The sequence below is a fragment of the Primulina huaijiensis genome, chromosome 1 (genome assembly GCF_012295235.1).
Source record: "Primulina huaijiensis isolate GDHJ02 chromosome 1, ASM1229523v2, whole genome shotgun sequence".
Lineage (NCBI taxonomy): Eukaryota > Viridiplantae > Streptophyta > Magnoliopsida > Lamiales > Gesneriaceae > Primulina > Primulina huaijiensis.
The window spans coordinates 3,867,421-3,895,078 of record NC_133306.1 but is presented as its reverse complement, the minus strand read 5'-3'; the positions used below and the strand labels follow the sequence as shown (position 1 = coordinate 3,895,078).

Genomic DNA, 27,658 nt, shown 5'->3' with positions numbered 1-27,658 from the left:
AATAATCTAATAATTGAGATTTTAGACCTTTTGAACAAAATTTATTCCAAATTTTGGTTGGGGAATGGATAGAATTCAATGATGGAGAGGGAACGTGGGAGGTTGGTGTGTGTAATTAAAATTCCGAAGATGATATTCCAATTTGTTAATAATAATATTTGACGTTAAAAACGTTATCGAGTACTCAAAAAACTAATAGTTTTGGGTTTAAATTTCATTACTACTCAGATATTTGTTTGCTCTGGTTTGATTTGACGTATAAAAAACAAATACTAGGTGAATATTTTTTTATTCAGACTTCGGTAAGATGGATCTAATTTTTTTAAATTATTTATCTGTCATTGTCTCAAGGGTGGTCTTAAGACAGTCAAAATGGATAAGACAAAAAGGCTTTCCAGTAATCACACATTTTACAATTGAATATTCGCCTCGATGAAAGAGACGGGAGATTCAGTAAATACTTAATAGGCATATATTATTCTATTAAATTTTTTAAGCACAACCAGTTTCATTTTCCTAATTTTATCTCCGGTTCGATCCACCACACTGCTGGAGAGTGTTTCTGTGATTTAGACAGATTTTTCAGATGATTATTACACAGTTCTTACATGGATCTTCTACTGCTTTTGATAAGCCAACAACACTTTAATGTGTACTAGAAGATGAAAAATGTCCCCACAAAAGTGTAATGGGCCGTTAAACATAAGTGGCTTCCACGTCTAGATAAGTACTCAGAAACACAAGGAACAAGTTATCAAGAAACATAATCCTTTGATAGTTATACATACAATCAGGCTTAGTGACTATAGTCCTGCTAAACCTTTCACATAGCAATATCTGGGTCCAGCCTTCTCTGGATAGCAGCTGCTGCCTAGAATTCGAAGTTCGGACAATGGTTAGTGGACAAGTACAAGTAAAGACTCCTTTAAAACTACATCAATGTTATTCTCACCTCGAAGTTACCAAGTTTGTATTGGTATGCCATCTCTTCCCTCAGCTGAGCTTGCTCTTTCATTGCTTGAGCCTAGAATTTAGACAGTGAAACAATTGACTCATGTTTTTCAAATATGAAGTTAGATGGAGAGAAATAAGAATCTTCAAACAAAATGATACCATTCCACTTTGCATGGAATGCTTTAATGCTACCACTTGTTCTTCCTTCTGTCTTTCACGCTCTATCCGAAGTTCTTGCCTGAAAATTGGGCAGAGAAAAGAAAGAAGTGAATAAGACACCATTTGTTGAAAACAATCTCGGTTAATTGAAACTATTTAAGACAACGATAAGAATATAATCACCACTAGAGATTTAGCATTATACTCCATAGCAACCACAGAGTATTAGATATGGAAAATGCAGTATTTTGTCAGAACGTTGACGAGAAAGCATCTTATTACTTTAATTGCACGAGTTCGAAGAGACGGCCAAAATCTATTTTTCTACTATATAAAATATAAATTCAATGATGAATAATTTGTTGGTTAGTCTTCACAGATAGACCCACTTGGTTGGTGTCTCTGAATGTGGAAGTTAATGAACATTTGCTAAAATTTAAAACTAACCTCCGCTGTTCTTCATCATTGAACACAGTTCGTTCCGAGTCCTGAACCTTTGAATATCCCTTTTTCTGTTGCTTTATCATTTTAGCATGATAGTAAGCATCAAGATCATAATATCTGCAACCATGAATAATAGAGGGAAAATCAGTGTCCAGATAGCAAGGAATGCTCTAAAAAAAAGATAACACTCCTCACTTCTTGGGCGTGTAACACACATGTATCACAACCCAAGCAAGAAGAAAAGCCAACAATTGTAAGGGAGAGGAGAAAAGAAGAGAAAAATAATAGACTTGAAAAACCAACAAGTTATTATTTAGGAAGACTCACTTTTTTGATGGAAATGTAGCCGTGTTATGATCTTCCATGAAACTGCAAATACATACATGTATCAATTATTAGATAATAGTGAAGGTACCCAACACAACATTAAACCCGTCCTTATTCATCTATCAAAGAACAGTATTTGTACACGATACTAACTAAAATATCGAAAATTACTCTTTGAACAGCTGCTTCTCTTCCCAATTAGGCAGACTTTCCAGATTCACCTGTTCGAACATATAAAAAGTTCTGGATTTTTAATCAGGGTAAAAGCTCAAAAGTACTTTAAAAACTGATGCATAAGGCTTATATATCTCACATATCCGATGGAGCAGATGAAAAGGCACCGTGCAAGAAAAATTCACAGCAAATCATTAAGCAATTTTTCCACAATAATGCCACGAAATGTGTAAGGGATGCAAGTGCATTAGAATTTCAACTGAACATGTGAACATAGACCACATGGAAACATGTTACAGGTTCAGGGAAAAAACTCAGGATTAGCCAAAAAGGGTTACCTCCTTTACTTCTGCTAACCATGCAGTAAATTCCGGTCTTTTATTCCTAAAACAAAACAATTTTGTCACACAATTGTCTCAAAAGTGGCCCAACTGTGCAACATGAGATCTCAAAATGAAGGCAATAAGATAAAATAATCTGCAAGGACTTGGACCACATCAATGCAGGATTAACAAACCGCATGTCTTGCATGCACCAGGAAATTGGAAGAACAAAAGATCTAACAGTCATAAAATAGCAGTTTCAGACTTTCAACTTGACAATGACCAAGTTGTACTAGCTCTACCAACATGGCAGCTAGGTTGAGAGCCACATATGAGACGTCATGAGTCACCATTATCCAATAATCCAATTCAACCAAATAGTTAACTGGTGAAAAACACAGTCTGAGAAATTGCTAGAAATTGCTAACCACTACTAAGTCCTTTTCCAGAAATAAATTCAGCGGCATGTTTCACACCTTAAAATATTTATAGGGATGCAAGCTTCACACTAAATTCCACTGAAACATTCACCGCCTTCTATCATGCAGCAGCTTCCACTGCTAGTTTCATTATATTATCATTATCACTTTCCACAAAGAATCACAAACTCTAGAGGCACATTCGTTCAGAATTCAGATACAGAGAAGGAACTGCCATGTGTTGAAGTAAAGGAACGGTAAACTACAAACATGTGACCCCAAAATATTTACGATAATCTGGGGCTAACGTTTTATAACAGGACATTACGACCTCGCAATCCTGCCAAAGGGATAATTTGATGCTACATCCAAAGGTGGGCATTTGTTCTTACATGTAAGGTCCATAAGTTTTTCAGTAACCCGACATACAAGAACAAATACCAACAATTGGATGAACCCTGCCATAAGGGTTCCCCTGCCAAAGTAGCATATGATCTTACCATTTAAACAGCACATCTGCAAATTCATTTAACAAAGCAGAAATAGACAACCATATTCAGCTACTCCTTACTTCCGAGCGCCAATTTGAATTTCAAATTATCACCGGTACCAATTCCCAACCAAGAAACAAAAAATCACACCAAAACACTCCATACACGACCTATTCTCAAATTTTAAAAAAAACGCTAATGTTAATATTACTCAGAAGAAGAGTAAAAGAATGAGTAAACGCACCACATATCAGTTTCTTTGATAATTCCATACTTTCCCCAAGAGTTGGTGACTGCACCTTTCTTCCCTTTATCTTTCTCTTTCTTCTTATCACGCCTTCTCTTATCCTTCCTCTTCTTCTCTTCTTCTCTTCTCTTCCTCTTCTTCTCCTTTCTCTCCTCCTTCTTCCTCTCCTTCCTCCGGCGCCTCCTCTTCTCCTCCGAATCCGATGAGTAGTCAGACTCGGATTCCGACTCTGAATCGTAATCTGAGAATGACGTACAAGAATCAGAGTCTCTCGACCGTTTTCTCCTCGAAGTGGAGGTTCGGGTTTTTCTCTTACTGCTCTTGCTTCGTTTTCTCCTAGCTTCTGATTTTCTGGATCCCTCTTCGAGGTCGGAGTCTGAGTCGGAGTCCGGGTCGGGTTCTGACTCGGATTCATGATTGGATTTGGACACACGGTGCCTGTGTTTAGACGGAGCGGCTCCGTTGGCCGCTTCGGCGGTTGAGTTCCTGTCCCTGCCCATTTTTCACTCGACGGTGGGGGAAATCGAGAGGAAAGAGCTCAGCCCCTTGTATGACACAGCTAATGGCGTGAGTGCGACTCTACGTTTTAAATGGAAAGAGATTGACGTTTTTTGGCATAACCACATTTTATCACCAAATTAGAAAAAAAAACATTTCTCAAACTTTTTTTTTAAAAAAAAATCTCAGTAATTATAGATGGATAACTTTTTAAAAAAGTTTAACCAGAGTTACTTTCTTAACTGTCCTGATAATTATTATTTTTATTAGAAGAAGATTGGTTTTTTATTAGTGAAAATTATTTTGAAAATGATGATTTTTTAAAAATATTTTTCTAAAAGCTAAATTAGAAATTGTAATGATTTGTTTTCTGCCTTTTTAAGAACAATACCATTAACACTTTTATAACACAAAAACCCTTGTGATACGATCACAGATCAATTTCGTGGGTCGAATATCTTATTTAGATCATCCATGAAAAAATGTTACTTTTTATGCTAATAGTATTACTTTTTATTGTGAATATCGGTAGGATTGACCCGTCTCACAGATAAAAATTCGTGAGACCGTCTCACATGAGACTTACCCTTTTATAAAACAGCCAATGCATCAATATATCCATTCTTGTTTTCATTTAAATAATTTTTGGAAATTCCGTCAAGAATTTTTTTTTATATCTTTGATAGGACTCGTTTTGTTTTCGTTTCTTTTAAAAAATCACCATCCTCATAATAACAATGATGAAACCAATATAGAATAGTTGAACAAAGAATAAACCAGCGACCTATTTATTTTATAAAATTACAGAGGATGACTCTAATTAGATATCATTGCACGTTTAGCATGCAAAACGTACTAGAATCTTTTTGATTTGGTCGAAACAAGAAATCGGTTTGAAAAAATCAGAAGGCAAATAGTATGAAGAATAACAACAGTTTTTGTTCGCAAGTGGTAAACCTTGAAAATTATATTTGATGCAGAAAGAGAACGATATAAAAACAGGCATGTACAACAAAATAAGTGGGGACTCCAGTAACCAAAAGTAATAAAAACCAGTGTTTTTCTAAGCACTCAGATACGACTCGAATCTCTCCCAAACACGAATCGTCTTGTCCAGTCGCCAACTACAAGAAACCTTGTACGCCAGCTAACTTGCTTACTGCAGGCAAATAATTCGCCGTAAATCGACAAATTCAACTGGAAAATTTAAGATTATTAGCTTCATTGAACACAAAGCTAATTACTGACCTTGCATACACAGAATACCAAAGCCATTGCGTACTACGACCCATGGAAACCCAGTCTCCAGGCAGCTCCGCAGCTGTTTGTTCCCCACCAAGTGGTGCGAACTGACCAAGATGCCGGTACCTGACATTCAGAATATTTGAAGCTTTTGGAACTAATGTTACAAAACCACATCATATATGAAAAGAAAATAAGAGTGCGACATCATTTGGCTCAACAACATCGACTTTATGAGGCAGATATTTCAGATGGAAATGCATAAAATATTTAAAAAGAGGTCGTGAACCTCACCTCAAGACCACGGATTCTCTAAATTTGGTATTATCTTGCCAGAAAATTAATCTTGACAAGAAACAGATAATAAACTATAGGTTTATACACCTGATTAAATTTCATTCTTGATTAAAATTTGTTACAATCCCTCTTTCTTAATCAGTGGAAATCTACCGGAGATTCCACACATACACATTTCTAAAATCCTCGGAGTTGATACAGGTTGTCTACAAAGAACTTCCAAATGGATAAAACTTGGAAGCGTTGGTCCTAGTATACTATTCTGAGTTCTAATCAAAATAAGAATGTTAATCTAACTAAAATATGAACATCTTCCAGGTTGTGAGTCATTAAGTCAATTGTTTCCTAGAACCACTTAGATAAATAGACATACAAACAAGACATTTTCCATGGATATTGACAGCATAAAAAATTTCTTCCACTTGACATAAAATCTATCAACGTACCTAAAAAAAAAAGGTACCCAAGCCGTAACATAATGTCTTAAGAGAGACACTTCGAACTCTTATCCCGCTTCTTGAACCTCTCTTACTTAGGTTGATCAATGTAGATTTTTCCATCAAAACCCTCTGCGCCTAGGTGAGTTTGGTTATGGTAGCCACCGGCACATCTTTGTACCTTAAATGACACAGTAAACTACTTTCCAAATCTAAACTTACCTAAACAGTCAATCCATCTTTATCAAACTTGCTGGTTTCACAAATAATTATTTTTTTAATCGCATAACCAAGCACATTATATTTAGGTAACTTATAGGGCATGACACGTATTCATAAATAAATATGAGAAGGAAGATCAAAAAGCACACTGACAATGAAATGAAGCATAATTTTCCCAAAACCTGGTCAACAAACACCTCAAAAAAAATTTTCTCGTTGAGAATGAGTCTAACATGAATAGGCTGAAGTTTCATCTTGGAAACACACTTTTAACTCACAATCCCTGCGCTGCAAATTTAAGTCGGCCAGTCCATCTGTACTTCCATCAATTTAAGATGCTTTCTTAAAGCTCAATAGGACTATCAGAAAGCTCGTGGATTTAACCCCTGACCGGAGTCGATTTATGTCCCTCTCTTATGCTTCATAAAGATTTTACTAATGGAGTCGATCAAACTAAAATACTTAGTCTTTGTATCGAAGGATTTATTATGCTTCAATGAAATCTATACCTTTTCAAAAAAAGAATAGATAGTGCTCGATCATAAACTGAAAAAAGAATGCAGCATTTTCGAACTTTTAGGAAAGAAAATGGTAAGAATGCTAGCAAGGGCACAAGGCAGGACTGCATACACCATAAACAAGAGGCCAAACTATATTTATCTCATATGGAGCAGTTCTAAATAATTAGATTCCAACTTTCTGTTTGTAATCGGCAAGGTCATCTCATCTCCATTGGACTGTGTGTCTAATAAACATCCCAATGATCCGTAAATAGTTTACATCACATATACTAATACTTAGTGAAAAATGTTTAACCTCCTCTGCTTTCAGTTGAGTGGCCTATGGTTTCGTTTCAGGATAAAAAGATAAAATGGTTGACTAATATTAACTATAGAAATCAAAGAAATCAGAGTGATGGTTTTCGAAATAAAAATAGAGAGATGTCGACGATAAAAAAAATGACAAGAAAAACTTACTGGAAGGGGAGAAATTCATGTCGGCCTCCACTTCTGAACTTGCGAGGACCTTCTGGATGCTGTTCACATTGCTTCCTCATATTAAAACACCTAGAAAGGTACATTCCTTGTTGAGCAGCAACCTTGTACATCAGATATCAAATTGAAACTCGGTATTTAAGAAACAAAAGGACAGAAAAATTGACGGCCAAGCAAACTTACTTGTGCAGTAGCAGGAAGGCTCTTCATCTGTTTATCACAGAGTGAGAGTGCTGACTTGAACTCCTCAATATTTACCTCTTTTTTATCGTTTCCATATACATCCTTTAGGAAGTCAGTAACTTCAAACAGATGTTTGCTCTTCAAATACAGTTCCACCTGAGGGTATCGGATCATGATATCTTCAATCACATCTTGAAATTCTTCCATAGTTAAGGTACCAGAATTGTCTTTGTCTGCAGCTTTAAATATGGATGAGATATCTTCCTGAAAAAACAACAAATGATGATGACCATGCAGTACTATGGAAAAATCTACTCCTGCCACCTAGAAGATTAAAGTATGAAAACTGGAGATTTATATTCTACCTTAACAAATCTAATGGGGACATGAAGTCGTTTTATGCAATTACAATAAGATTGTTACACTGTGCACTGGCTGCTCATAAAGAAAAGGAAAAGGTCACAACCATTTCTGCACATATATTACTATATTTCAATTTTTTCGTACTCTTTTCTGTTATCTTAACTTCAAGATCATATATTATCATTTTATTTACCGTTGTTGGAGAATGAAAACTTGTCTCATAAATAAATTCCACTTAATTTGAAGCACTTTTGTACATGTTCCTGCTGCTTTAATATGTCGGTCAATAAAATTTAGGAAGAAACTGCTTAATTTGATAGTTGTTTCTCAAACTTTGCAAAGATAAATCGGAAGTGACGTGGATAAGGAATGACTTACTACGAAGGCATAAATATACTGTTTTATTTTAAAATTATCAGAGAACGAATTTATAAGATGGAAGGCATCATGGTGATTCATATCTAACAAATGTTACCTATAGATAGAGAAAATAATGTGAAAATCGAACTTTACCATGACTTTACGTTGATCTACAGTGGCACAATCACCAAGGGCAAATACATCCTCACATCCCTTCACTCGCAACCATTCATCAATCGCAAGGATACGCCTGGTGCCCTGAAAATAGAACGTACCAGTCATTATGTGTATGTACCCATCTGGATCACAGTTAATAAAAGCAAGTACATGACAGCCCGGAACCAATCAGTCAATAACAATGTGTGCAGATATATGATGGGTAAAAAGAATAAATCGCAATTCAAAACATACCTGGTCAATTTGTTCCATAAAGTCCTTCACAACTGGCCGAGTCCCAACACCAGTTGACCATACAACCATTCCATGTGGTATAGAAACATCCTCCCCCGAAATCTTTTTCTTCATGTTAATTGTTCGGTCTGAGACACTCATGACTCTATGTCCTGTTAAAACTTCCATACCATCTCTTTGGAATTTCTGCTCAGCAAATGAGCTAATCCTTTCATCAAACCTGCAGGCACGTGAGATACCATAGTTGCTGAGTCATTTTCAGGCTTTCCATGAAGAAACACTGAGAAAATATGGCTGAAATTACTTACGTGTTCAAGATGTGATCGCCAGATTGGATCACAGTTATGTTTACAAAATCTTTAACCGAGGGATAAATTTTTACCAAATCATCATATACAAAATCATGCAGCTCTGCTGCAAATTCAACACCAGTTGGACCCCCTCCAACTATTACAAAGTGGAGGTTAGTCCGTCGCTCGTCGTCAGTCAGCCCTGGAAGTATGGCTTTTTCGAAACAATCTATCACTGTCCTACGAATTCTTTGAGCATCCTCTACTTCCTGCATGAAATATAATTACTTTTTGGTAAAAGATATAAAAGCACATGGCAGCAGAATTTATCAATTAAAGAATATCTTAGTTTCAATCTGTGAATATGGACAATACCTTGAGAAAGTGGCAGTTTTCCAATACACCAGGAGTATTAAAGGTGTTTACTTGTGCTCCACATGCTATAACCAAGAAATCATATTCTAAAGAAAAGTCGTTATTCCCAACTAAATTTTCATCAACACTGGACCTGCAGAAAATTTGTTTGCTCACAGGATCGATCTTAAGGCATTCTGCCTCCCAGTAACTAACTTCTCCATTTCTCTGTCAATAAAAAATGGTAAAAACAAACAAGTAAAAATTCTACAATTAATAAAAAAATAACCTAAGCACATTCTTATTAAAAACATGTAAAATCATTCACCAATAATTGGAAGGACGGCCAAAATTAATTGTAAACATACCCCGAGAACAAAACAATTAGGCCAAGAAAAGTTAGAACAACGAGACATAAAACAAATATCTTCAAACATAATTACCTTTTTTATCATGTTCCGAACAGGTTCTACAATGCTTCGTGCCTCAACTGTTCCACATGTGACACTAGGTAACAATGGGGTAAATGCAAAGTAATTTCTGGGTGAAACCACTTGAACATCATAAGATGAAATATCCAAATTTTTCAGGAAGCTAATACCAGCCCAGCCTGTTCCAAGCACTACCACTCTTTTCTTTTGTGTTTCCTTGGGATTTTTTGTCACTGATCTATCACCATCTGAAGGTGATTCTGCATATGCAATTAGGCCTCCACTACTGTGAACAGGCAGAAAAAAAGGCAGATATTCTATTTCAATATGCTGAAAAATGAAGAGAATGATTAAGCTGATGTACTTTTAATGTAAATCACGTAATAAGAAGACGTATGTTATTGAACTGCCATATAAGTTCTCGAATAAATAGAACTTTCATGAAACAGATCGAATGCTAATCATCAAAGTTAGATTCACCATGGACAAGACTTCAGCTATTTTTTTTTGCTACTTCTGCATATCTTTAGACCATTAAATTAGGAGAGGCCCTTCGTAATACTTGAACTTTGTGTAAAAAATTAAGCACCTTTTTTTGAATAAAAGATTTTCCATCAAGCACATGTCTCAAGTTAAGTAAATATATCACCAGTCAAAATCTAAAACATCCGAGAACTCGAAGTCAACCAAAACTTGAAGTATCCTAAAGTAGAGTCCTGGTAATGGAAAGATGACTCATCAAATTATCTTAAAGCAGCAGGATTCATTTTGAATGGGGTCCATGAATTTCCAAACAATAAGCCAACCTAATACAGCATCCCATCGTTAAGCAGAACAAAAGCAATCTGATTTTTAACTAGGCAGTGGAAAAAAGTACACAGTGAAAAGCGGGATCTGGAAAAACAAGAAAAGCGAAGGCACCCCCCCCCCTTTCATACATAATTCCAAAATCATCTGAAGAGAAACAAAACAATGAGTCCTCCCGGAAACAAAAAACGGTTACATATTTACGAAGAATCGTTGTAAACCCACGTCCATGTGGGAAGAAATGCCACAGAAGAAACGAAACCTGAGAGAGCATAGCACCAACAGCTTGGTAGGAGCAGAGTTGTCGCGGAGAATCCTGCTAAAATTTGCGAGATATTTCATCCCTTCGAAGGCACACTTCAGTGCTGTTCGATGATCGTGGAAGAAGAAAACAATTTGTTTTATGATCGGTCAAACATTCATTTTAATTTATGCTAATTTTTAAAAAATAACAAGGTAAATGAAATTTAATAAATGATATAAATAATTTACATGATCGAATAATATTAAAATAATAAAATAAACAATCATAATATAACATGTCTATATATTTCAGGTTTGAAATAAAATTCAAATTATAAATAATTATATTATTAATTAAAAAAAACTCAATATTTAACTAACTTTTAGTGAAACTTTTTTTAAATTCCAAAATTACCTCTCACATAATTGATTATAATGTATAATTTCGTTTTTCAATTCAAAAAAGAAAAATGATCATGTTTTATTTATTAAATTATTATTTATTTACATTTTTTATATTATAAAATATCGTTCGATAACTTTTCATATTTTATAATCATAAAAAAAATCTTACTANGTTTGGATCGTTGGCATACTAACTTTACAATACAATAATTATCGAGAAAAAGGTTAGTAGATGATGAGTTGTTTGATTATAATTTAAAAATAATAACAAAAAAAAAAAAAGGGGCAAAGTGTAATTGGATGTTACGTATGTCTAATAATTAAAGCAGGTGTGGTGGCAGAATTTGGGAATGCCATTGGTTTTAATCAATAAAAGAAAATTATGATTTGTCCTAAAAGATAAATAAATGAAATTGTGATTTGACAAGTCGGATTCCTAGTTTATTATTTAGCGTATTATTGTCCGTCCAAGACTCAATTATAAATAAATATTTGCCAAAATTGCATTTTTGTTATATAAAGTTGACATGTTTTTTGTTTTATCGTATAACTTATCAATTTTTTTATTTTCATCAATAGCTTTTTTTTGTTTTAGTCATTTTCCACATGAAATTATTAAATTCGTCAAATATTTTTTATTTGATACTGATGTTCTCCTACATGATTCAGGTGACGAGAATAAATATTATATTATACATATTAAAATCTATCTAGACAAAAATATATAGAAGCGACAAGTTTTTCCTCCTAATTTCAAATATCAATTACTGTTTTGACATATTTTATTTTTATTTTTGTTTAGATTTATTTTAATGCATGTAATAAATGTTTATTCTCGCTACAAAACTTATGTCGAAGAACATCAGTGTCAAATAAGCAATATGGATTATTTATTGGCTTATGACACAAAAAAGAAAAAAATCCAAGTTATTATATACAAACCAAACATGATCAAATTACATAATTAAACTCCAAAATATGACATCTTACAGGATTATCATTTCAATTTCCATAAATATTTTATAAATCTCAGAGCTTCCAAATATTCTAATACTTTTAATTTTGAAAAAAAAAAAAAAAACCTTTTGAACACTTACAAACATTTCATAGATTCTTACATTATTTTATAATAATTTCTCTATATTGTGTCTCATCTATTGGGCACTGAAAATTTTTAAATATGATAAATATTCAATCAATATAGCTTATCATATATATATATATATATATAAGATAAACGACAACAAAAGAATTATACTCGACTAATATAATAAAATATATAAAATAAGCATGGCAAAAGATTTAGACTCATTCTGAAAGTAAAATTAATGAAATAATGAGATAAATAGTAAAATAACTTTGGTCAGATATGTTTTTTTAGAAAATGATACATCTGGAGAAAGTCGTTTTTTAAAAAATAAAATTTGCCCAATTTATTCTCCCAAATATTCAATGAACCAATATGTTCCGCGTGTGGCTGATAGAACTACGTGGGCAACAAGGTATGGCGCTGGACCATCGATTTAGATTGCATAATACAGCTCTTCAAACTCCTTTCTTGCATCTGAACCAAAAAATTCAATTTAAACGTAGAAGTGAAGAAAAATTGAGTCGCAATCAGTATGCTAGATCCTACGGTGAATTTCAATTTTACCAGACTGTTTCGATGAAAAAAAATAACTGAATTTCAAATTCATTATATATCAAGTTATTCAATTTCAATAATAACTGTGATAAATTTTAAATACACCCAAAAATAAAATATTGAGCAAAGGCAAAGATCGAGAATCTTTAATTTATCACCACATTTTTAAATTACACTTTTGTCCAGTTATGGGCTACGTAGGACTTGTGGAAGAAGCTGTATAGTCAATAGCTACTTTTCTTCAAAACATGTGCTTCGAAAGAAAAAGGCCGAGAACTTAGAAGATTTGACGGTTTGATTCCATTAATATTACCAAACAATTACTTTTTTAAAAAAATTATTACCATACATTTAATTAATTAAACCAGTAAAAAAATAAACAGTACATGCGATTATGCATGTTAAAGAATGTCAAAAAACTAGTTCTGTTTTCCATTTCATTAAACTTTTCTCATTGTGTGATCATATGCCATTGCTGATGTATTTTTTCGATAATAACTTATTAATTCGAGTTCACATTTTTGTGGGAAAATTGTTTTTTTTTTTTCGGTGTTTGATGTTTGGTTTTTTGCAATTTTAGTTTTCTATACTATCAAAATTAAGAATAATCTGATATAGTTATTTCTATAATTTTAATAATTTTTTCTATAGAAGATGATACATAAAAAAAATTGTTAAAATTGCAAAAAAAATAAATAATATGCTAAAACTAAAACTTGACAAGACAAATAAACAAGATCGCAAAGAGATAAACACAAAAGACCAAATTTGTAGTTTTTCCGATTTTGGTGATGCATTTGTCTTTCTTTTCTTTAATATATATATACACACACACACACCCCCCAATATAACCATGAAAAGATGAAAGACATACATATATTTCTAACCTCTATTGAAGAAATCATTCTGAAAAGCTCCAAGCATTCTTCTAACAGTAGCTTCTCTCGTGTGACTACCGTTGCTAATTCAGCGAGTAATCCTGCAGTCTTCTCCATCTAGGGGAGGACATGAAATCATTAGTCATTTAGTACAATTTATATTTTATGTGAAACATCAAGATTTATTTAAATTTCAATACTTGCGAAAAATATAATAAAATCCAAGATCATCCTTAAAATCAAAGTTATAGTTATAAGAACCACGAGCGGAGCCACAGTCCTTGTCATCAGGGATTTAGCCCGGGTGGTCTTAATTTTTTTAAAAAATTTATATACAAATTTTTGTATAATTTTAGATAAATTTGATATTAATCCAGGTAGATTAATTTAAAATATTAAAAGATTTTAGATTTTAAAATTCTAGCTCAGGTAGAATCGGATTCCTGACTCCGCCACTGCTGGTTAGAACAATATACCATTGGTGAGCAAGTAGTCAGCTTTAAGTCGATAGCTGCTGCCACATCATCCGCATGTCGAACGGCAAAGGAAACTGATGGTTTCTCACCCTGCAAAAATTGAAATTTTCAAGTCAGTAAGCACACTTATCGACTAGCTGTTCGACAAGACGAAGAAGAATGTCCATGTATATGGATAACATGATAATATAATGATTTATAACTTTAATTTTTTGTAAATTTTGATACAGATAACATGCGTGATCGAACGAACGGTTATTACCTTTGCTCCGTCTACAAGGGGTATCCTACAGACAACACCGTGCAAATAGTCCTTGGTCCTAGTAACTGCACACAAGTGCTGTCTTTCCATATTTCCCCACGTCTCCAGCTCCTTCATCTTCTTACAAGATACGAAACAATATTAAACATATAATTTTCCAAATCATACGTACCTAAACTTTCGTTCGCATAATGATATATGTAATAGTTTTACATGAGAGGAGAGTATAGAATTCAATTTGATTTCCAGCTTCTCCGATTGCAGCTGCTGTTTCTTTTGTACCACAGAATGTTGGAGTTTAACAATACTATTCCTTGCGCATAGGAAGTCTCTCTGCACCCAAAAAATAAATAAATAAATAATTTCATGCTCTTTGGGCTTGGCTTGACTTTGGTTTTGTTACTCTTTTGTTACAAAATTTAATTGCCGCTAAATATAGAGATTAGAGCATTCATTATTTAATTTAGAAATTTATCATTAAAGACATCAGGAGCCATGTTATTTACCTTTTGTGTTATAGATGAGTTAAATTGAAGGAAAAAAAATTGGACTGTATGTTTATTTCTTTGTAATTTTTTATTTCAAAATTTTATGTTGTTAAATTTCAAGTTTAGTAATGTATTTTTCGATTTTTTATTACATAATTTTCGGTTAACTGTACATCAGTTCACATCGGAGATATGACTAAAATTGGGGAAAAAAAACATATTGAGATTGAAATTTTATAAAAAAATAGAAAATCAAAATCACATAAAAATAAAACAATGCAAACAAAATTATCATTTTCACCTTACATTATTAAAAATTACTCACAAAACTTTATATGAAATTTTGAGAATACCTCGGCGTATTTAATGAGATTTCCAGTGACGGACTCAGCTTTGGCATTAGTGTACCTCCATTGAACTAACCTATTATGCAACAACCTTAATTCATGAGAAATATCAGCCGAGCTGCCTGGCCCCAGAGGTGACAACGGTGTACTGGAACTAGATTTCTTCCCTTTCAATAATTCAATCCCCATGCTTAGAATATTTCCGACTCCTGATCCCTTTCCCCTAGAAGGACTTGAGGGATGCTTTGTACTCGTTATGTTCGCTGCAGTGGGAGAGCCCGATCGGCCTGGAGACACAGCGCACTTAGAACTAGTCTTCTTCATCGAGTTCTTTAGAGTGAATATCTTCGGAGAGTTGGTATCTGGTGAAAATGGCTTCGGATTACAATTGCTAGAATCGGCACTCCATCTTCTAGATCTTAACGATAAATCATGCGTCAATTTCGGTGAATCTTCCACCCCATGCTTTCTTGAACTCATGGTAGGAGCCATATATGATGCCTGAGATCTTTTTCCGGTTGCCTGAGTATCAAAACTGGAACCGGAACATAAATCACTGTGTTCCGATTCCGAGTCTGATGCTACTCCTCTACCAAATGATTTATTACGCAATGCAATCCCATCAACGGAAAATCGTCCAGGTTCAATGTGACCCCCATTTTGATCATCAAGTAAATCAGAAGATTTCAATGATTTTCCATGGAATTTAAACTTCCCAGTAATACCCATCGACCTGCCAAAAATAGGCCTATGGTTTTCTTTTGCTGCACCTTTTTTCCCACTCTCAAACCTGCTCAATCCCGTGCAGCTTCTTTGTCTACTGAGAAACTCTAGATTTTGATTTTGTTTGGTCTCAGAGATATCTATGAGTCTCTCATTTCCAAGGTGGTCCGCGAGAGTATCCGGCTTCAGAGGCACAGATGGTGATAGGGTCGACGATGAGGGCCAAAGCCCGCGAAAAAAGCCCGAGTTTTCGAGGCTCTTATGCCTTTTCGAGTCGATGGATGACCTGGGCTTTTCCTTTATCGGAGAAAGGATGATGTTTGGAGATTGGATCCCATATTCAGCTGATGATGTTGATGTTGTAGTAAAGGAGTTTGGTGAGAGGAATTTCGAACTCACTTCTCGAGATTTTGGATTCTTGGGTTTTAGCAAATGATCGGAGATGGTGGTCACTCCGCCGTGACTCTTCATCGGAAAACACCAAGCACACACACACACTCCCGATGAGGATTGGAGGAAACTTGATTTTATTGTTATCTTGTGTGGAGGAAATAGGCGAGGGGTGAAACAAATATTGCATGAAAAGTGGCGGCAATGTAGATACCACTCTCTCCATGCGTGAAATCACGAAAATAGCCTTCTTAAAGAGGTCATTTTATCCGGTTTTTGATGGTTGGACTTGGTGGTGGTTTTGGGATTTCAGATGGTTGAATTTGATTGGAACGAGTCAATGGATATTGATGGAAACAATGGGGAGTAGGTCGCAGCAATAAAATAATTTTATAAATTGTAAATATAATATAATATAATATAATAAGATAATATATATGAAGTGATTGGAGACTGTTTGTTAAGCTTAGCCGGCATTTTAGGTTGGGGTTTAACATTTAAATTTAGGTTAATCCTAATCTGCCACGAGTCAAAGGATCATGTAGTTATTTAGATTTTGCCGGATCATAATTTTCCATTATTATTATTATCAACGAGTAGCTATTATTTCTTATGTTATCAATCATTAAAATGAAATAGACCTATCATTTTATTTTTATTTTGATTTCATTCAAAAGTTGATTTTATTCCTATCTTATAAATGTAGCAATTGTGATCTTAGAGTATGTTTAGTAGGATAGTGTGGGAGTTCAAAGGATATTCTAAACCACATTATAGTATTTTACTTGGTATAGATTTTGGAATGAGAGCATTCATTCCAATGTGAATGCTTATTCCAATAGACATGGAAATTATTCTCATCATATTGGTTGAGTTTACCCATTCAAATTATCCCAATTGTTGGGACCAGAAACGATATTAATCTTGATTTTAATGATAATAAAACTTATTATTATGTTTCTAACATATTTACTCGAGTGTATAGCTGCAAGATACCAACTTGGGATATTTGACAAGTAGAAATTTAATGAAGTCAAAAAGAAAATCTGGTGTGATCAAGTATTTCGATAATATCTCACAAACCAATAGTTCAAATGACTAACGACCAAATTCCTAATATTATGTTTATTTGTAGAGTATGTCTCATGTGAGACCGTCTCACGGATCTTAATCTGTGAGACGAGTCGACCCTACCCATATTCACAATAAAAAGTAATACTCTTAGTATAAAAAGTAATTCTTTTTCATGGATGACTCAAATAAGATATTCGTCTCACAAATACGACTCGTGAGACCGTCTTACACAAGTTTTTGCCTTATTTGTGTTGTTGTTACTGTTATATATATATATATATATATATATATATATTATTAAGTGTGATACCCATAGAGTAACTATCTTAGAAGACACCAAAATATTTAATTTCATAATTACCCTTTTTACCCTAATAAAAACCTCCTCAAGTCAATCTATATTTTACATATAAAAAAATCTAAACAAAACTTCTCTTTTAAATCAAATAACTCTTCTAAATTGAAAATAATTTCATTTTAATTATTTAGTATTATTTAATCAAATTAAAATAATAATAACACATGCAACGCGTGCGCATCTTTTGTTAGTTATTATTATGAGTGTTATTGGATGGTAATTATAACATTCATAATAACAAAGTAACAACAACAATGCAAATAAATAGAATATTAGTAATTCAAACAACAATAATATAAATCAATAGTAAATAATAAATAAATAAATAAAATAACAATACTTATTATTAAGATTATTTATAAAAGAATAATAGTTTTATAAATATTAATAATTATTATTATTTAATAACAAATATATTTATAATAATAAATAATGATGATAGTAAATTTTTTTTTGAATAATTAGTATTTAATATTTCAATTAATTTTTTTTATAATATTTAGTATTTATGATAGTATGTAAATGAAAATTATAAATATAGATTATAGTAAATAAAAAATGTAAAAAGACGTGTGAATCAGTGGGAATTCGGGTTTGTGGGTTCAAGACCGCGGTCACCCTAATAATTAAGATTACCCGTATTATGTGTATATCTTAATAGGGTATTTTGCTTTATCTTAATATGTGTTAAAGATTGAGACTAATTAACTCAACATAAAAAATTAGATCAATGGGAAATTATTTAAGTTCATATATGCAACTCACATGTATTTTATCCAACCTATGTCACGTCCAAGAATGAATATCTAAAACCTGAAATTTACAACATCATGGATGACCCAATTATGGGCAGTCTAATACATAACAATATAATATGTTCATTAAAATCATATTAAAATTGAGACTTGAACCTAACTCAACCCCAATAACTAGCTCAAGAGAAGATTGCAGTTTAAGTTCATGTGTACAACTCACATAATATTTATCCAACCTATAACTAACACACAACTTTCACGCCCAAGAATGAAAATCTGGAGGATCAAGTTTACAAGACCACATGTGACCCAACTATTGACTGTCCAACACATAATAGTGTAACCTGTCATCTGATACCATGTTAAGATTGAGATTCGGAGCTAACTCAACCTCAAAAGCTAGCGCAGGGGAGATGATTGTCCAAATCCATATATACATCTCTCATAGATTTTATCCAACTTAACTCAACCTAAAAAACTATCTCTAGGGGGAATTGTCTACGTCCATATATGCAACTCAAAGAGATTTCATTCAACCGATGTCAGACAACTAACATTAGTTTTTAAGAATTGTATACATGAACTCGAATAATCTTTCCATCTTGAGCTAGTTTTGGGGTTGAATTAAGGTTCAATCTCATTTTTAATATAATATCAGTCCATAACCTATCGACCATAAGAGCACGGCATAAATATACGGGAAAAAATACAAATTAAAGGCAAATAAAGTAGAAGTCAAATGATAAATTTATCTTTATCTTGAAATCGACCCCGCTGTATTATATTTTCTTTATTTAAGTGGTTCATTTATAAATATTTACACCAAATTCCCACGGAAAATTGCACCTGATAATAATACAAGACATTTTGAATCTGCATCCCTAGCTCGATTGTATGTGGTACCTTCGCATTTTCCCTGTCGTGTTTTCATTTTTACAAATAAATTAATGAGTAAATTGTTAATTTATGAGAAAACAAACTCTATAAGAAAATGAAACCCGTAGTGTTTTTCACTTATTAGCGTGTGTAATTGATTTGTTTATTAATTTTCCGCATATAATAAAGACCAATGAAATTGAACACTTACTACTTAAGAAAAATACTTTTAGTGTAATTAAATATTTTCGCATAAAAGTTTATTATTGAACAAATGATTCTGAGTTTGGAGGCAACGAGTCCAAAATTTAATTAAAAAAATCATGTTATAATTATAGCATTTAACAAATTATATTGCCAATGAACTTATAAGTATTAAAATTTTAAAATTAAGCTAGAAAAAAGATTAATAATAGACCAAAATTAAGCTTTTAAAATATATAAATGAACATATTAATATTTCCACCAACTTCTTGTCAAAATTTAGTGGTTCTTATTAATTAAATATATAATGGTTTAATCAAAATATTGACATATATTGATAATTAAAATTTATTAGTTGAGTACCGCTTTGGCAATTTTAAGAAATACAGCTACCTGCTAAAATATTAACAAAAAACTTGCACTTATTGATAGGGAAATTTGGGTGTCCAAATATTTTATTTCGAAGCATTATTTTTATTTTATTATATTATTTATGAACTGGAAAACAATTATATTAAACTAGAACTATTAAACATATAAACAGTATCGGCACGGGTCATTAAAATATTCGATTAGTGGGAGTAACATTTTTTATTTTAAGTTATGACTTAAAATGATAAGATGATCTTTATACATATTTGTCAAAATAAAATAAAAAAATAACATAATATTTTGATCAAATTCAAACCTAAGTGCTTTTTCCACAACATAACATGATAGGATCCGTTGAGAGATAATCATTACAATAGTTCGGTTCTTAAAATATTGAACAACGATTAATTAAATCGAGTTTGATTTTCAAACTAAGCGAAAGACGCTCGAAATAATCTTTTATAGAAATCGATTAAACATTTTAGTAAAACATTTAAAAGATATGTAAGTTTCATGTCTCTTATGCAAAGACTACAAACATAATTTTTGATTTCTTTGTGTGAAGACTCACTCAACTAAACTTTGAAGCTCAACCCTCACATATATGTGTGAGTGATTGTGTGTGAGGAATTAATTCATTACAATATGTATCCTCACACTCGAGCTTGCTCTTATTTTAGCTAATTTCCTTATACAGTCTGGTCATGCTTTGAATCCCTTCAAAAGCTTGTTTTTGATATTCAAGATATTTTATTATTGTCTACAACAATGATATGAACGTTTGAAGCAAGAATACGACCGTTGAGAAAATTTATATACTGTTTCTAATATTGAAACATTCATTTATGTCTTGCTGGTCATTTTTCTCGAGCCTAACTAATTTTGAGGTCCGCTGTCAGTTGGGTTCGGCAGCTAGACTGATCATTCAGTTGGACTCGTTAGCTAGACTGAACCTAATTGATGAGGTCTGTTGAAATCAATCTTCTTGATTTCAGCCTGTGCAGAACTAGTAGTTTCATCGTCATTTATAAGCATTTTAAACTCCGATTCAAACTTTGATTTGTGAAAATGATTTGTGGATCATCGTCTTAGCTTTGTAAAGCATATTGAATCGTTTCATTTGGATAACCGAGCTGATTAGACTGACCAAAACACCACAACTGATCGCCAAAATGATGGTAATTAGATTTTCTACCATCAGTTTGCCTAGATGACATTCGATTTAGCTAAACTGACGTGAAATAAAACTTGTCCCAAATTGAGTTTTTTGTTATGATTTTCACGGCCAATCATTTGCATCACTGAGTTGTGTAATATCATCGAAACACTGCAGCTCGTCAGATTTTCAGTTTGGCTAAATTCGAGTTTCAGCTTTCATTTTGAGTTAGCAACTTTGAGTAAATTTCTTATAAACTCAATAACAAGTTTTGTTATCATCAAAATCAAAATCAAGATTACTAAAGTTTCTAAACCCAACAGAACACTATACCACTACACTATGTTATATTTGATTGAATATTTACATAAATAATTATATTAATATTATATTTGAGTTGAGTTTTTAATACTTGAGTCGAAGTTTTTACATTTGGGTCGAGCTTTTTTTTTTTGAGTGATTTTTCTATATTAAGGTTGAGTTTTCACCTTTGAGTCGATGTTTTCTTATTTTGGTCGAGTTTTATACATTTGAGGTGAAGTTTGAGGTAAAGTTTGGATATAGTATTAGAGCATCCGCATTGGTGGGTGCCATAAAAAATTGTAGGGTCCACATGTCACATACACATTACATTAACACATCTATTATCCCACATTCATTTTAACATTCACACTCATTATTTGTAGGTCTCGCTGTCACTCATTCATCTTACTCTTACTTTAAATTAAATATATTCACTTTGTGTAGTATGTGAATATTTATAGATGAATATATTATTTTTTTTTTATTAAACTAGCCGTTATATTATTCATCACGTGTGTGGGGCCCGCGTTTAGCGCCGATTTTTCAAAATCTGTCGCAAATAGCGACGGTGTTTGAAAATCCGTCGCAAATAGCGACAGTTTATCACAAACCGTCGCAAATTATCGAATTTTTTTTTTTAAAAAAAAAAAACTGACACAGGGCCACACCCGGGACAATAAAAAATATACGACTCATTTTAAATTTAATTAAATAAAAGGGATTTTGACTTTTTTAAATCGAAAAAAGGGAGTTGACTGCTGTTAGTTAGGTGAGTTAATTTATTAGGTCATTAATTAGTTAGTTAGATTTTACTTTTTTTAAAAATATTTTTTTTAATTGATATATCCCTCCCCGATTTGAGTTTTCATTTATTCCCGTTATTTCTGTGTTCTTCACGACAAAATAATCAAAAATCATTTGAAAATTTGAAGATTTGTAGAGAAGTTAGTATATACTCGAATGCTCTGTATTGCTATATTTGTTTCAGTTTAGTTCTGATTTGTTTTTTTTGAATTTTTGTGAGTGGAGTTAGTGTGAGTATTTACAGTCGAGGAACATATTTATTATTGTGTGGGTCGAGAAGGTGGATGGAGTGTGAGTCGAGTATGATCGTATGTGTTAGGTCTGGATAGTGGAGTGTGAGTAGAGAGTTCTAGTTCTGGCTATTGTCTCGAGTGGGTCGAGGTGCCTCGACCCACTGTGGGTCGAGGTGCAGCTGTGGGTCGAGGTGTGCTCACAGGTCGTTGCTGTGAGTCGAGGTGTGCATGCTATATTATATACATACTATTAATATTAATATTGTATTATGTGGGTCGAGGTGCACACATGTTAATGTGAGTACTACGTTGTGTGGGTCGAGCAGATGGATGGAGTGTGATAGTGTGGGTCGAGCACGATGATCGGGTGTGTGTTGGTGAGCGTCATCTCTCGACCCACATGTGGGTGTGGGTCGAGATCATGCAGTGTGGGTCGCGAGGTGCACACACCTCGACCCACTCAACCCACAGTGGGTCGAGTTTTGTGCACCTCGACCCACATGTGGTGTGGAAAGTGAAGAGTGGGTCGAGGTGCACACACTCGTGTGTGGGTGGAGTTATGTGTTGGTTGAGTGATGTGTGGGTCGAGCAATTCATGGGTCGAGTAATGTGTATAAATTCATGGGTCGAGTAATGTGTATATGTTGCAATTGATGGGTAGAGTGATTTGTAGCACCTAAACACTCATCATTTTCATATAGCATATTTTTTTAAATAAATAATATTGTCTATAATATAATATTCTCATCTATATTTTGTAGGTTATGCCAACCGTTATTTTCGTTGAGTACAATGGCGAATGGGAAATTAAAGAAGATATATTTAAATGGTGTTCATGGCCGAGTGGTAAGTGGGCAGCGATTCCTTTGGATTCTGATATTTGTTCTCTGGAATATATAGAAAGTGAGATATACAGAATTATGAATCTAGTTGACACACAAAAATTGAAATTAAGTTATCTTCCTGATGTGAAGCATTGCAATATTCGTCCAATTTATATCGAAGATGATAATGATTTGAAAGCATACTTATATTTTGGATGTGCAAAAGAAAGACCGGTTCTTCATGTCGAATTTGAACTCAATGTTGTTTCTCTTGATATCGTTGAAAGTGAAAATATCATGTCACCGGATTTAAATATGACTCATTTGGATGATGAGCGTGTCGATGATGAAATAAATCTGTATGATCATTATTTTGATAGAACTTTTGTCTCAAATGACGATTGTATCAATAATGATGTATTAGAAGATATAAATACTTCAACTGAAAATATGGAAGAGAATGATGTGAGAAACACAGAAAATGATGGGGAGGATATAGATGTAGTGCATGTGGATGATAATGATGTCAACATCCACCACATCAGTGTAGCTCATGATACTGACACTCATGTTCAAGCTAACAATGATACATATTCATTTACCGATGGTTCAAGCTTATTTATTGGTCAAAGATTTTCAAGCAAGACCGAAATAAAGAAAGTGCTATCCAAAATTGCTTTGGGCTCGTCTTTTGAGTTTGAAAGTGTCAAATCTTCTCGAAATATCTATTTGGTTCGTTGTGTGAATAAAGGTTGCAGCTGGAGAATTTGGACTTCAAAACACGAGAACTCAACAGATTTTGTGATTCGTACATACTGTAACACACACAATTGTGACTTGACTGGAATGCGTAGAAGACATCGACAAGCCAGCTCATCTGTTGTTTGTGATATGTTGGTAGAGAACTTTGGAGGACAACAGAAAACACCTCAACCAAAATCTATCATGACAATGATGCGGAACAAGGGGGTTGAGATTACCTATTACAAAGCCTTGAAAGGCAAACAACTTGCTCATGATATCTTTAGAGGTGATCCTGAAAGAAGTTTTGGTTTTCTACCTTCATATTTGAAAATGGTTGAGAGAATGAACCCTGGTAGTATCATAGATTTAGTAGTAGATGAGCATAATAGATTCAAATATTTGTTTTTAGCATATGGCGCATGTGCAAGAGGATATAGATGCATGAGAAAAGTCGTATCTATTGATGGTACATGGTTGAAAGGAAAGTACGACGGTACTTTACTTGTGGCCTCAGCATAAGATGGAGATTTTCATCAATATCCTTTGGCTTGGGCCGTTGTTGATGTAGAATCCATTGCTTCATGGAGTTGGTTTTTGACGAAGCTCTTGGAAGTAGTGGTTGATGAGGAAGAGTTGGTGATTATCTCAGACAGACATCCGGGCATCATTGCTGCAGTTGCGGAAGTTTACAAAAATGCACATCATGGTCATTGTATATGGCACTTGTCACAAAATATGAAAATTCGTTGCAAAAAGAAGGGTTGTACCGAAATGTTTATGCGATTAGCAAAAATTTAAAAGCAAACCGACTTTGAATTAGAGTACGAAAAGTTTAAGAAAATATATCCTGATGCTGCAAAGTTTTTGGATTAAAGTGATTCATTTGATCGGTGGACTCGAGCATATAGCCCAAGATCTCGGTATAACATTATGACAACGAATGGTGTTGAATCAATAAATGCAAGCTTGCGTGAAGAAAGACAACTTCCAATCATTGCACTACTAAATTCTTTGCAGACATTGACTACATCTTGGTTTTCAAGGTATCGAAATGCATCCGTCGCATCAACAACAAATTTCACTCCAACCGTTGAATCGATTGTGCGCGAAAAGTTTAATATTGGTCGGGGATATCAAGTTTATGAGCTAGGCCGTCTTGAGTTCGATGTTTGAAGTGCTACAAACAGTGAAATTGTGGATTTGGAATCCAAAAGATGTACCTGTAGAGAATTTGATATTGTTAAGATTTCATGTTCTCATGCAATTGCAGCGAGTTACTTTTGTGATGTCAATTTTTATTCCTTGTGCTCAGAGTATTATTCTGTTATGATATGGTCTTTAGCTTATGCTGAGCCAATTTATCCTGTTCTGAATCAGAACGAGTGGCCACTCGATGATTTGTTAGTACTGCCACCTGTGATCAAAAGAAGACGTGGAAGAAAAAAACAAAACAGATTTCCATCGGTTGGAGAATTTGGTAGAAGATAGGATTGAATGATATGTAATTTGTTTTAATTTAAAGACATTGGAGAATTTGGCAGAAGATAAGATTGAATTAAATGTAATTTGTTTGAATTTAAAGGCTATCGATTTGATTTTATTAATATGTAATGTGTTTGAGTTGAATTTTTAATTTTGGGTCGAGGGGGTGGTGAGTGGGTGGAGTGGACAAGATTGTGCTTTAAATTTTAAGTTTGGGTCGAGTGGGTGGTAAATTGTAGGGCCGAGTGGTGGTGTTTGGGGTTTGATTTAGGGTTTTGTTTAGGGTTTAGGGTTTGGGTCGAGTTTGGGTCGAGTGGTAGAGAGATTTTGAATTTTGATCATTTCATAATACATAAGTCATTCTATACATGATTAGAACGTAAATATATATAAAAAATTTTAATTGTGTAAACATTTTAATATGAGTTATGTATTATAATTTAAGTGTGTTGGTTAAAAAAATCATAATAATATTAGACGAATGTATCTCTTATCGGGTTGAATTTATGCTAGACTAAAATTCTTAACAAATTTTTTAATTCCAATAAAATATTTAACAAATTTCATAATAATAGAACCTAAAAAACTCATAACATGTAAGACTCGACTCAAATTAAACTACTCTACCAAAAAATTGAGTATATTGTGTGGCGCGACCCACTCAACCCAATTTTGGGTTGAGTGGGTCGCGCCACACAAATATTGGGTTGAGTGGGTGGCGCCACACAATATATGTGTGGCGCGACCCACTCAACCCAAATTGGGTAGAGTGGGTCGAGCCAAAGAGCTACAATTTGTGTGACTAGAAATAATAATCCTAATACAATTCAAATCACAATTTGCTTTCATTTTTTATGGTGTTATATAATTGATCAATTGATGAATCATTCTCTAAATATATTTTTTGTATGAGATCGTTATTAGATCAAATGTAGTAAAAAAATATCACATAAATTAACTAAAAATCAATATAAAGTATCATATAAATGTTTTAATCCAACTATCATATAAATGTTTTAATCCAACGACCATAATTTATCCCAAATACAACAACAACAATAATGCCTAAATTCTTCAATCTTCTGATCGTTCAATTGATAGGCATTTTCCCTGAACATGGTATAACCTGCTGTCGCTAAACAGTAAACTCCACATTCACCGCTGCAATGAAAAAACAAACATAAATTATACATTGATATACATTAAACAATAATGAAATAATAATTTTTAAAAAAAATTAACCTGATTTTTTGAGTAGGAAAATTATTTGGCCTATCTATTCTCCATCTTTCCGAAGGATCAACACCAAACATATGTGGAAGCATAAGTGACAAAGGGCTAATAAGTTTAAGCAATATCATGCCCGACCTATCTACGCTGTGGTCAGAATCCATGATTGTGATACTCTTATGGTTAGGCAAAACCTTTAACAAAACCCAATTCCCAGGAAGATGAAAGGGTATCAAAATTATGTTGGCTTTGTTCCATGGAATAGACGGCCACTCATCAATTTCTGCTCTCATATAGGACATCAAACATTCAATATTACTCTGACCGCCCTCATTGAAAGCATTCGAAACCAGCTGATGAAAATCGACGTCCATCAATGACACATCCTTTGACATTATATGTGAGTACGCCGTTTGTAATTGGAGCAACCCTCGACAACATTCTTGAACATGCTGAAAATGATAAAGTGAAATATGTTAATTATTAACTCAACGTAATAAACAAAAGAAATAAGAAAAAACTTACTATCTCAGTCAACCAACAACCAGGTGTCCCCAAGTCACGAAACCACGAGCTATCGTAGGACGAGCACATCCCAGATATCCTCATATCTGCCATACAAGAATTAATCTCAACACTTACTCGTGGCCACGATCTATTGTCGAACACTCTAACTCTTTTCTCAAAACTCAATGACATCATATCATTCTCAAAATGATGATGCAGTTCTTCATCCGTAATAGGCTCTTCCTCCACTGTAAACAATCTTAACTTATGACCCGTAGTTTTTTCAAAAGCACGAGTCCAAGACGGATCATTCACGAGTCGAATATTTCGATCCACCTCATCTGCTCTCATGAATGGAATATCTTCAAATCTATGCCTTGATGTTTGGCCTTGATCTGAAAAAATAATACATACAATTTTTTTATTTTTCATACTAACAATTAAAAATCAT

General features: G+C 33.5%; 3 protein-coding genes across 5 annotated transcripts; all 3 read right to left on the bottom strand.

Moving 5' to 3' along the window:
- Positions 1 to 601: 601 nt before the first annotated feature.
- LOC140978242 (uncharacterized) lies at positions 602 to 4,117 on the bottom strand. The gene is made up of 8 exons (XM_073443114.1): positions 3,536 to 4,117; positions 2,397 to 2,442; positions 2,056 to 2,105; positions 1,885 to 1,926; positions 1,561 to 1,674; positions 1,114 to 1,192; positions 953 to 1,024; positions 602 to 871 (listed from the first exon to the last, which is right to left on the bottom strand). Exons 1-8 carry the CDS (start codon positions 4,036 to 4,038, stop codon positions 824 to 826), a joined length of 954 nt encoding a protein of 317 aa, XP_073299215.1. The 5' UTR covers positions 4,039 to 4,117; the 3' UTR covers positions 602 to 823.
- Positions 4,118 to 4,960: 843 nt separating this feature from the next.
- On the bottom strand, positions 4,961 to 10,849 carry LOC140978224 (external alternative NAD(P)H-ubiquinone oxidoreductase B1, mitochondrial-like). 3 transcript variants are annotated; one of them, XM_073443095.1, is made up of 10 exons: positions 10,691 to 10,849; positions 9,634 to 9,907; positions 9,212 to 9,418; positions 8,855 to 9,105; positions 8,547 to 8,766; positions 8,289 to 8,393; positions 7,413 to 7,676; positions 7,212 to 7,333; positions 5,285 to 5,404; positions 4,961 to 5,195 (listed from the first exon to the last, which is right to left on the bottom strand). In XM_073443095.1, the coding sequence occupies exons 1-10, from the start codon at positions 10,768 to 10,770 to the stop codon at positions 5,108 to 5,110; spliced, it is 1,731 nt and encodes a 576-aa protein (XP_073299196.1). In that variant the 5' UTR covers positions 10,771 to 10,849; the 3' UTR covers positions 4,961 to 5,107. The 3 variants fall into 3 exon arrangements, 2 of the variants coding, with proteins under 2 accessions (XP_073299196.1, XP_073299204.1); XM_073443103.1 differs by lacking the exon at positions 10,691 to 10,849 and having other exon boundaries at positions 9,634 to 9,697; positions 9,792 to 9,907; XR_012175540.1 differs by lacking the exon at positions 4,961 to 5,195 and having other exon boundaries at positions 5,377 to 5,404; positions 7,212 to 7,301.
- A 1,589-nt stretch (positions 10,850 to 12,438) lies between these two features.
- On the bottom strand, positions 12,439 to 16,366 carry LOC140983607 (QWRF motif-containing protein 3). Its single transcript, XM_073450753.1, has 6 exons — positions 15,179 to 16,366; positions 14,551 to 14,670; positions 14,338 to 14,454; positions 14,076 to 14,165; positions 13,609 to 13,716; positions 12,439 to 12,640 (listed from the first exon to the last, which is right to left on the bottom strand). Exons 1-6 carry the CDS (start codon positions 16,364 to 16,366, stop codon positions 12,563 to 12,565), a joined length of 1,701 nt encoding a protein of 566 aa, XP_073306854.1. The 3' UTR covers positions 12,439 to 12,562.
- Positions 16,367 to 27,658: the final 11,292 nt, after the last annotated feature.

Excerpts from the sequence above, each read along its gene's own strand:
- LOC140978242 (XM_073443114.1), bottom strand. The coding sequence starts at position 4,038 with ATGGGCAGGGACAGGAACTCAACCGCCGAAGCGGCCAACGGAGCCGCT. Across the intron at positions 1,927-2,055 it reads GAGAAGCAGCTGTTCAAAGA|TTTCATGGAAGATCATAACA; the intron begins GTAATTTTCGAT and ends ATGTATTTGCAG. Across the intron at positions 1,193-1,560 it reads AATGATGAAGAACAGCGGAG|GCAAGAACTTCGGATAGAGC; the intron begins GTTAGTTTTAAA and ends CCCAATTTTCAG.
- LOC140983607 (XM_073450753.1), bottom strand. The coding sequence starts at position 16,366 with ATGAAGAGTCACGGCGGAGTGACCACCATCTCCGATCATTTGCTAAAA. Across the intron at positions 14,455-14,550 it reads ATTCTATACTCTCCTCTCAT|ATGAAGGAGCTGGAGACGTG; the intron begins GTAAAACTATTA and ends TCTTGTAAGAAG. Across the intron at positions 14,166-14,337 it reads CCCTTGTAGACGGAGCAAAG|GGTGAGAAACCATCAGTTTC; the intron begins GTAATAACCGTT and ends CAATTTTTGCAG.
- LOC140978224 (XM_073443095.1), bottom strand. The coding sequence starts at position 10,770 with ATGAAATATCTCGCAAATTTTAGCAGGATTCTCCGCGACAACTCTGCT. Across the intron at positions 8,767-8,854 it reads GGCGATCACATCTTGAACAC|GTTTGATGAAAGGATTAGCT; the intron begins GTAAGTAATTTC and ends ACGTGCCTGCAG. Across the intron at positions 5,196-5,284 it reads TGGTATTCTGTGTATGCAAG|TAAGCAAGTTAGCTGGCGTA; the intron begins GTCAGTAATTAG and ends ATTTGCCTGCAG.